An 11213-nucleotide genomic window follows, 5' to 3' on the forward strand; every position below is an offset into this window, starting at 1 on the left:
AAGTGTGGGAAGGGTTAGGAGGACCAGGGAACTGGGGAGGGGGGGAATGGTGGGCGAGGGGAGGGTTGCTGTGGCCCAGCAACGTGCATGCGTTGTTGAGCCACACCAACGCGTGACCGGGAACAGCTAGTCTACTATATATCTACAAAATACACACAAATTTGGTACTCTGCTCGAATATAATACTTTATTGAATATGCTAGGTAAGGGTTCACAAATCTCTTATTTTCATTCTCTAAGCAACCTGGCAAATACTTTGACTGGCCTGGCGGACCTTGCTTGAATTTGTTATAACTTCCATTCTGGCAACCATTATCTCCGTAACTAGTTGAGTTGGTCTTATCCTCTTCACCCCCCAATATAACTAGCTGTGGAGGTCTTATAACCCCCAACATAACTAGCTGTGGTAGTCTTATAACCATCAACATCACTAGCTGTGGTGATCTTATCCTCTTCACCTCCAACATAACTAGCTGTGGGGGTCTTATCCTCTTCACCACCAACATAACTAGCTGTGGTGGTCTTATCCTCTTCACCCCTAACATAACTAGCTGTGGTGGTCTTATCCTCTTCACCACCAACATAACTAGCTGTGGTGATCTTATCCTCTTCACCTCCAACATAACTAGCTGTGGTGATCTTATCCTCTTCACCTCCAACATAACTAGCTGTGGTGATCTTATCCTCTTCACCTCCAACATAACTAGCTGTGGTGATCTTATCCTCTTCACCTCCAACATAACTAGCTGTGGTGATCTTATCCTCTTCACCCCTAACATAACTAGCTGTGGTGGTCTTATCCTCTTCACCACCAACATAACTAGCTGTGGTGGTCTTATCCTCTTTACCCCCAACATAACTAGCTGTGGTGGTCTTATCCTCTTCACCACCAACATAACTAGCTGTGGAGATCTTATCCTCTTCACCACCAACATAACTAGCTGTGGTGATCTTCTCCTCTTCACCACCAACATAACTAGCTGTGGTGATCTTATCCTCTTCACCCCCAACATAACTAGCTGTGGTGATCTTATCCTCTTCACCCCCAACATAACTAGCTGTGGTGATCTTATCCTCTTCACCCCCAACATAACTAGCTGTGGTGATCTTATCCTCTTCACCCTCAACATAACTAGCTGTGGTGGTCTTATAACCCTCAACATAACCAGCTGTGGTGGTCTTATAACCACCAACATAACCAGCTGTGGTGGTCTTATAACCACCAACATAACTAGCTGTGGTGGTCTTATAACCCTCAACATAACCAGCTGTGGTGGTCTTATAACCACCAACATAACTAGCTGTGGTGGTCTTATAACTTCCCAACATAACTAGCTGTGGTGGTCTTATCCTCTTCACCCCCAACATAACTAGCTGTGGTGGCCTTATCCTCTTCGAAAAATTCCACAGTTCACCCAGTGAGCCAACTCCACGCTGACTTTGCCTCCAGTAGCACAGAGCATCACCTTCACTCACCAGACCACTCCACAAGTGATCATTTCAATTTCATCATGGAATTCCAATTGAATTATAATCGATCCAGCAATGCTGCTCAGTGTAGGAAAAGACCATCGATAATGGATACAAGTTCTGAAAGTGACGGCGAGTGGCATCACGTGAATAAGGCAAACAGGACAAGCCACTCCATGACGACCCATCGCCCATTAATCTCTCCAGCTCTCCCAGCGCCTCAGACTAGATCTACGCTTCCAATCTTCAAAGTGCAGCACACCGAAGGTAAGTCTTCCTACGCTACTGTAGTGGACCTGGAAAAAAGAGTACCCCCAGCTCCAGGTCAGAGCAAAACCAAATCTCAAAGGAGAATACATTCTGAGGCCTAAAGACGAGTCGGCAGCTACGATTCTAAAAAATTACGCAAAATGTGAGGAACTGAAACCAGAGGATGAAATAAGTAAAATCATTGTCCTCCACTATCCCTTGCATATGGCCCTTGGCCATCTCGAAAAGCTGAACTATGTGGTGTCAGCAGAGAGATGCCAAGTACGAACCACAAAACAGGAAACTCGACAAGTCCTTCTCACAGTAAGAGGACAGATTCCGGAGAAACTTGACCTTGCAATCTGGAGCGTTGTTCCAACACAGGCCTTACACCCCAGAACCCCTAAGATGCTTCAGATGTCAGAGATTTGGGCATCACAAAGATGGCTGCCAACGCCCAGTGAGGTGCGGAGTCTGCAGCCAGCCCCATGACACAAAAACATGTATTGATAAATTCAAGGCAAACCACCCTGTTCAGGCAAAATGCCCAAATTGTTCCAAGGCACATCATGCCTGGAACTTGAAATGCCCTGAAAGGCTCAAAAGGCTTCAAACGAACCCCACCACGCCTACAGCGGAGCCGAAACCCCCACCAAAACGAATACCAGCTCCCCTGCCCACAAAAACCGCGTGGGGTATACCCATTCAAGAAGAGGGGGCACACGGCCCTTCACCATCGGTCATGGTGAAGGGCGAGAAGACCTCTGTACAGGACAAAAAGGAAGATGGAGGACACAAGAATCATGTACATAGCAGTCGGCCTCTCATTTCATCCAGTAAGCACACTGGGGCCAATAGGAGTAGCAATTCCAGTGTCAAAGTTACCACCGAGAAGGGTCTAAAAGCTACTAGGCCCCAAACCTGCACAGCATTAAATTGTGCTCCCACTGAACTGGACGCTCTCTGGCCAATGCTCAAAACTTTGGTCACTAAGTTGATCGAAAGTCTGCTGTCATCACATGGAATCAAGCAAACCACAGAGACTCGGAAGACAATTGAGCACAAGCTCAAGAAATTCGAAGATGTAATATCCACACCGTCAAGACAGCAGGGAAGGACACTCCCATAAAAAAACAGAGTCCAGCTCGTCGGAAAGCGACATTGATGAGTCAATTTCAGGTCCACTAAGAACCTATACACCAATTGCAACTTCCATGGCGTGTTCATCAGACTCCATGGATACCACAGAATTGTTAGAAAATTCCAAGAACCTAGAGGTCTAAAGATCCTGCAAAGGAATGCGCAAGGACTGCGCACTAAATTGCAACACTTGCAATGCATAGCAGCAACCAAGGGCATAGACATCCTGATACTACAGGAGAGCTTGCTTCGAGCCGGATTAGAACCTGAAATCTCAGGCTATCGAGGCTTCTTCCTTCCATGGATCAATGGGCAATCCAGGAGATGAGCAATCTATGTAAAATGTGACCTGATCTCCAAGTCCATAACCAGCCCACCCAATTGTGGAGCAGGGACAGAGGTAATGGGAGTTACCATTGAGCTAAGACACGACAAACTTGAAGTGTTCAATGTGTACAGGTCTCCACAAGCAGAAATGGATCTCTCTGTGTTATTTGGACACGCGACAACAACAAACACAATCATTTGTGGAAATTTTAATTCCCATCATCGATTAGCACTGGGCTCGAACAGAACAAATGAAGTCGGCATTCACATTACACATCTACTAGACCAGCTTCCAGAAATACAAATCCTAAACAAGAATGAACCTACCCACATCCAAGGAGGCAGATTAGACCTAACCTTCGTTTCAGCCTCCCTAAGAGATGCAGCAACATGGTCAGTTGAGCCCACACTCACAAGCGACCACTATGGGGTCCAAATTGATCTTCAGTTAGACCTACCCACCCCACCTCCACCTCCATCTGAAGCCTGGAACTTTGCTTTAGCAAACTGGGACCGATTTCAAAACCTCATTTCAGAGTGGCAAAGAAACTATGATCTTCCCGAAGACATTAATCAGGCAGAACAAGAATTTGTCAAAGCGATTCAAAGTGCAGCCAACCACTCAATCCCACTGAAAAAACAGTCCACCGGACACCATAAAGATCATTGGTACTATTGCGAACGTGTCAAAGATCTCAACCATAGACTCAACAGAACAAGAAAGCTATACAAAAAGCAGCCAAGTGACCGCAACAGGATCTTACTTTGTGAGGTCAAGGAACATGTGCAGCAAGAGACCAGACAAATAAAAGAACAAAAGTGGCTGGAATGGTGTTCAAACCTGAATGAACACACCTCTCTCGGAAAGATGTGGCAGCAAATTCACCGAGCCAAAGGGAATAAAACACCTAAAGCTCCACACCCCAAGGATCCTCAACAGGAAGCCGAAGTACTGGCAACTAGGTTTGCAGAGAGAGCAGCCAGCAATCAACTTCCACCAGATGTATTAGCAGTACAGACCGGACTAGAGGAAGAAAGGTGGCACAGAATCCTTACAGTATGTGAAGAAGTCTCTGACACTAATGCCCCCTTCACACTGGATGAGCTCAATCGGGCTAAGAAAAACTCCAAGGATACATCCCCTGGAGCCGACAAAATAACCTATAAAACGATTAGAAACCTCGGCCCAGAGGGAGACGCTGCATACCTAAGGTTAATTAATTTAGCCTGGACTTCTCAAACTAGACCTTCTGCTTGGAATAGAGCAGACATAGATCCCATCCGATCCCAAAACCCAAAGATCCAGCTAATTCCAGGCCCATCTCTCACCAAAGCTGTGCAGCCAAGACGGCAGACAGAATGGCACTCAACAGACTGGAGTGGAAAATGCCTAAACTGTACCATGATATGTGTGCCTATAGAAGAGGGGTTGGCACAGTGGAATGTATTACAACTCTGTTAGCCCACTTGAATGACAGACCAGGAATGCTGATATTCCTAGACCTCGAAAAAGCCTTTGAACTGGCTAGCGCCCCAGCTATTCTCTGCTGCCTCATTGACAAAGAGGTCAGAGGCAACCTGCTCTCCTGGACCAAAAACTGTCTCATAAACAGAGAAGCAAGAGTAAAACTTCATGGCACAGTCTTTGAGTACAAAAGACATGAAAATGGTACACCACAAGGAGGTATTCTCAGCCCTCTTCTCTTCAACTGTTTAATGGAAAGAATAATGAGGTTGAAACTTCCACATCACTGCAGGCTGCTAAACTACGCGGACGACTTTGTCATCATCATAAAAGGAAGGAATGCGGCACGCCTTGCACCCAAATGCTTAGACTGCATCAGTAAAGAGGCAAAGCAGATTGGGATCAAACTCAATCCCTCAAAGTCAAAGGCCATGCCCATAAAAATAGCGAAGCCCAACATCCAACTCACAGTACAGGGTCAACCAATTGAATGGGTCGACACCTATCAGTATCTAGGAATCATCCTGGACACACACATGAATTTTAATGCTGAGGTCACTTACTTGAGAGAGCGAACTGCGGCCCGGACGGCAATCCTCAGGTCGCTAACCTCCTTTTCTGGAGGAGCCAATCTGCAAGTCCTTCGCACATACTGTGTACAGGCAGTCAGATCAGTGATCGATTATGCCGCACCTGCACTCACAAATCTATCACACCAGCAGTGGAAAAAGCTTGAAGTTGCCCAAAACAATGCTATGAGAGCAGCACTGGGAGCCCCTATGTGGACCAGGCTTGAAACTCTTAGACTGGAGACGGGTTTGCCCTCTCTACAAGAAATAATATCACAAAGGACAGCTACAATTGTCAGTAAAATAATTATTTCTTCTGATCCAATCCCAGTACGGCAGGCCTTGGTGGTTGGAGTAGTCCAAAACAATGGAAACTCTTGGGTTGCAAGAGCAGGAAAAGTCCTAAACAGACTACATTTAAAAAACATGATTCTTGATAGAGAGAGTGATCATCCACACCCAAATTACACTCCTTCCGCGCCGTGGGAAGAGCCTACTTTCAAAATAGTAATATAAAGTCTCCCAATGAAAAAGGCTGCCTATGATCCGACAATCCTAAGGCGCATAATAGAAGAGCAAATGTATAGCATAGCAGTAGCAGGAGCCACCCACATCTTCACAGACGGATCGGTGGACACAGAAAATGAGAGTGCTGGCGCTGCTCTTTGCACGGCCAGCGTACAGGCATATTGGAGACTGGGAGGACTAGTATCATCAACCCAAACTGAGCTGTTTGCCATACAACAGGCATTCGCATATGTGATTGCACAAAACACTCAAAATGCAATCATACACACAGACTCAAAAGCTGCACTTCAAATACTAGGACAAAAACACTAGAAAGATAATGTGGAAATTATTACCACCATTTTGTATCTTTGAGCAGTCGCTAAAGGCAAAGGACTCAACATAACTTTAAACTGGATCCCATCCTATATTGGAATCTGTCACGACCCTTGAGACTAAATAATGTTCTTCTCCCCACAGTGTAAAGAACAAATAAAAATCTGCCATGCCAATAGGTGTGTAGGGGTATAATTAATCACTGTGTAAAAACGGGAGAACAATATATTTTGCTAAGGGTGACAACTTAACAACAATTAAATAAATAGCCAGAAATATTTATCCGCATGTAATACTATAGAATGCAAGTAATTATTTGAGACCTGAGCACTATCACCAGAATATGGAGTAAGCCATAAATACACTAAAATCGTCTATCCAGGTAAATTAATACTTATATGGGCTTAAAATAGCAAAAACCAAGAACTTAGCTTAAACACAACTGCACTCGACCGCAGCCGCCACTCTACTGCCCAGGACGTGCTCCGCAGGCCCAACGTCGACTAACCGTCTACCCAAACACCAATTAACGTTCGCATGAACATTGTGAACATTCTATTTACAAAGGTCAGCCCTAAACTCCAACATTATTACTAAGAGTTATAATTACTGGTCTTACATTCCTTGAAATATTACGGCTACCACATATGGGAATAAATAAATAAAAAACTATAGGCAATTGATTTGGCAACAATCGCCCTGGCCATTCCCAAATATTGTCAACCGCCCACACGGCTAATTTCACGTGACATCCACCACCAAAACAAACCTTACACACACTACCCAGCTATCTATGTTATATATATATAATGTATATATATCTATATACACAAATCTTATACAACTGACAGCAATATTTACGTAGAGAAAACAATAACATAATACGAGGTTCGGGAGAATTGGCAGAATCGTAATAAGATTCGTGACAGAATCCCATTAAATGAAAAAGCTGATGAAATTGCTAAATTGGCAACTCGTCATCCAGTGATACATAAAACAATTCAACCCAGCCTAGAGAACATAAAAAACATCATCACCAAAAAACTCTCACATCTATTATTATCATATTATCATTGCAATATGGAAGTTGTAATTAAGGACCTGGTGACTCTAGTGGGAGCCCTGAGGACAGAGTTGGACTTTCTGCGGGAGGAGGTGCGTCAGCTGAAAGAACAACGAGAAGTAACGAAGGAGGAGACCAGCAGTAAAGGGACCTCGTCTTGGAGAGTTGTGAAAGACAGGGGCCTTAAGAAGACTTTGATAAAGCCGCCTTCAAACGCCATAGCAACTTCTAATTCATTTGACGTTTTGGAGGACGAGTGCTGTGGAGAGACTGTGGATCGCGCAAAAGGGAAAGCAACGAAGAGAAAGGAAGCGCAGGCCCCTCAGAAAGTAAAGGAAGTACCTAAGCAAACATTAGTTGTGGGAGATTCCCAGATAAGGTATTTGGATAGAACGTTTTGTGCTAGAGATAGGGGGAACAGGTTAAGGGTTTGCTATCCCGGAGCTGGCATTGGTGATATTATAAACAACATGAATGATATTATGGCTGGTAATGGGAACAATCCCATTATTTGCATTAGCGTGGGAGGAAATGATGTTGGTCGAGTTAGGAGTGAGGAACTGATTCAGAGGTATAAAACAGCCATAGAGTTAGGAGCAAGGGAGGAATCCCGATCATATGTGGCATTCTTCCAAGAAAGGGAGTGGGAAATGAATGGATATCGAGGGCACTTGGTGTCAATTGCCGGCTGGAAAGATATTGCAAATCAAATGCAATATCTTTCATAGACAACTGGGAACACTTCTATGGAAGAAATGAAATGTATGCTCGTGATGGGGTGCATTTATCGAGAGCTGGGGTTGTTGCTGTTGCGAACTCGTTAGAAGAAGTGGTTAGAGGTGTTTGTTTGGGTTTAAACTGTTAGTAGATAGAGGTATGGGAATTGATTTGGAGGAAGGAGGTAATAAAAGTATGTGTTTGTGGGAGAAAGGAATTGGCAAAATGATCAGGGAAAGAGAAGGTCCGCAAAAAAACAATTCACTTAGGGTATATTACACTAACAGTAGAAGTCTAAGAAATAAAATTAACGAATTAAATGCTCTTGTCTGCACAGAAAAAATAGATATTATTGCACTTACCGAAACGTGGATGAATGTAGAAAATAGAGAACTATTAGCTGAATATCAAATATATGGATTTAAACTATTTCACACAGATAGATATATTAGACGAGGAGGTGGAGTAGCCATATATGTTAGGGACAATTTGAAATGTAGTCTCAAAGAGGGAATCAAAACAGAGCCACACACAGAAACTATTTGGATTGAATTAAACGAAAAAGCTAATAATATTATAATAGGAGTAATATATAGGCCACCAAATTTAGACAGAATGGAAGCAAAGCATCTATGGGATGAAATATCTAGAGCATCTAGATCTAACAGTATTTATGTCATGGGTGACTTTAATTTTAGCGGAATAAACTGGTTGAACAAAACAGGGAATAGTGAAGCAGAAGATTTTCTAGAATTAATTGACGATTGCTTTCTTACGCAACACATTAAGGAACCAACACGGGAAAATAATATTTTAGATTTAGTGTTAACTAACAGGGAAACGCAAATTAATGACATCGAAATAGGGAGTGAGCTAGGGAGCAGTGATCACAAAGAAATCAGATTTAGCATAGAATGGAATAGACCAGTAGGAGAAAATTCTGTTAAAGTGCCAGATTTTCGAAAAGCTGATTTTAATAGCCTAAGAAATTTTTTGGGTCAAATTGATTGGAAAGTCTTGGGTATGGGGTGTGGGCCGGTCTTGGAGCGAGACATGAACCCAGCGATAGGTGACTTAAATGGGGATTTCGATGTGGATTCAATATATAACTTATTTAAGAATATTCTAAACAAAGCACAGGAACGTAGTATACCATACAAATTGAATAGATCGAATACTAATGACCCAAAGTGGATAACAAAGAATTTGAAGAACCTTATAGGTAAAAAGAGAGCTTGGTACAAAAGGATTAAAAATGGGGAGGTCACTTTAGAACAGGAATTCATACAACTGGTTAGAAATGTTAAAAAAGAGATAAGGAAAGCAAAAAGAAACTATGAAGTTCGCATAGCAGGGCAAGCAAAGACAAATCCTAAAGGTTTTTTTCAGTTATATCGTACTAAGACTAGGGAAAGGATAGGTCCATTAAAAACTGAGACTGGTCAAATAACAGATAGTGATGAAGAGATGAGTAGTATTTTTAATAAATATTTTGTATCTGTATTTACTAAAGAGGAACTTAACAATATGCCTTCAGCCGAACAAGTCTATGTGGGTGGGGACGATTACAGGTTGACGAGTTTAGCAGTTACCAGGGAGGATGTTCTTAAACAAATAGTAAAACTCAAACCAAACAAATCCCCAGGGCCGGATGAAGTGTTTGCCAGGGTGCTTAAAGAATGCAAAGAGGAGCTTTGTGACCCACTGTCAACCATATTTAATAAATCAATAGAGTCAGGCAGAGTGCCAGAGTTTTGGAAAGTTGCTAATGTGATACCAGTTTTTAAGAAAGGAGATAGATCACTTGCGTCTAACTATCGACCAATTAGCCTAACGTCTATTGTGGGAAAGTTACTCGAATCTATAATAGCAAATAAAATTCGTCTTCATCTTGAAAAACATAAATTAATAATTGAGTCGTAACATGGTTTTATAAATGGCCGTTCATGTTTAACAAATTTGTTATCTTTTTATTCTAGCATTGTTGAGGCAGTTGATAGTGGTAAGGATTGCGATGTTGTATACCTTGACTTTAGCAAAGCTTTTGATACAGTGCCACATGAAAGACTGATTAAAAAGATAGAGTCTCATGGTATTGGGGGTGCTATATTAAGCTGGATTAGGGCATGGCTATACCAAAGGAAACAGAGAGTTAGTATAAATGGAATCAAGTCAGAGTGGGAAAATGTTGTAAGTGGAGTGCCTCAAGGCTCTGTCCTGGGACCTCTGTTGTTTATAATATATATAAATGATTTAGATTCAGGTTTGAGTAGCAACATTTGCAAATTTGCCGATGATACGAAAATCGGTAGGGAAATTAATTCGGAGGAGGACTCACTATCACTTCAAGTTGATCTAGATAGGGTTTTGAAATGGTCAAAGGATTGGCAGATGCAGTTTAATGCTGATAAATGTAAAGTTCTGAGGTTAGGTAATGATGATAGAGTTACAAGATACGAGCTAGATGGTGTTGTGATTGCGAAGTCGGATTGCGAAAGGGATCTGGGAGTTATGATTAGTAAGAATTTAAAACAAAAGGATCAATGCATAAATGTTCGTAATAAGGCAAATCGGACACTTGGATTTATTAATCGCAGCGTTAGTAACAAGACACCTGGTGTGGTTCTCAAGCTATATCTTGCTCTAGTTAGGCCCCATTTAGATTATGCAGTTCAGTTTTGGTCGCCATATTATAGAATGGATATAAATTCACTTGAACGTGTCCAGCGTAGGATGACTAAGTTAATTCCCCAAATTAGAAATCTTTCATATGAAGAAAGATTAACAAAGCTTAAGTTGCATTCACTGGAAAGGCGAAGAGTTAGGGGTGACATGATAGAGGTTTACAAGTGGATGAATGGACATAACCGGGGGGATATTAACAGGGTATTAAAAGTATCAACACAGGACAGAACACGAAACAATGGGTATAAATTGGATAAGTTTAGATTTAGGAAAGACTTGGGTAAATACTGGTTCAGTAACAGGGTTGTTGATTTGTGGAACCAATTGCCGCGTAACATTGTGGAGGTGGGGTCCCTCGATTGTTTCAAGCACGGGTTGGACAAGTATATGAGTGGGATTGGGTGGTTATAGAATAGGAGCTGCCTCGTATGGGCCAATAGGCCTTCTGCAGTTACCTTTGTTCTTATGTTCTTATCTCTCACCTGCACCAGAGAATAGCTGAAGGTTCGCCATCTGCAACATGGTATCTTCAGGTAACCAAATTAGAAAGGTTAAGTATCCCAAAAGGAAACCACAGGGAAATAGCAGTTAGGTTATATAGACTACGTCTAGGTTACAGATGCAACTGGGAGATTGGTAAACCCCGACAGAGAGAGTGCATCTTCTGCCAAACTGTCACAGAAAA

At 42.4% G+C, this 11213-nt stretch overlaps 1 protein-coding gene across 1 annotated transcript; it reads right to left on the reverse strand.

The window, feature by feature from the left end:
• Positions 1-348: 348 nt before the first annotated feature.
• LOC138352399 (mucin-22-like) lies at positions 349-1329 on the reverse strand. Its single transcript, XM_069304886.1, has one exon. The coding sequence runs from the start codon at positions 1327-1329 to the stop codon at positions 349-351; it is 981 nt and encodes a 326-aa protein (XP_069160987.1).
• Positions 1330-11213: the final 9884 nt, after the last annotated feature.

This window comes from Procambarus clarkii, chromosome 53 (assembly GCF_040958095.1).
Source record: "Procambarus clarkii isolate CNS0578487 chromosome 53, FALCON_Pclarkii_2.0, whole genome shotgun sequence".
In the NCBI taxonomy this organism is placed as follows: Eukaryota; Metazoa; Arthropoda; class Malacostraca; order Decapoda; family Cambaridae; genus Procambarus; species Procambarus clarkii.

Bases quoted from the DNA above. Each gene is read 5' to 3' on its own strand.
- LOC138352399 (XM_069304886.1), bottom strand. From the start codon at position 1,329: ATGTTGGGAAGTTATAAGACCACCACAGCTAGTTATGTTGGTGGTTAT.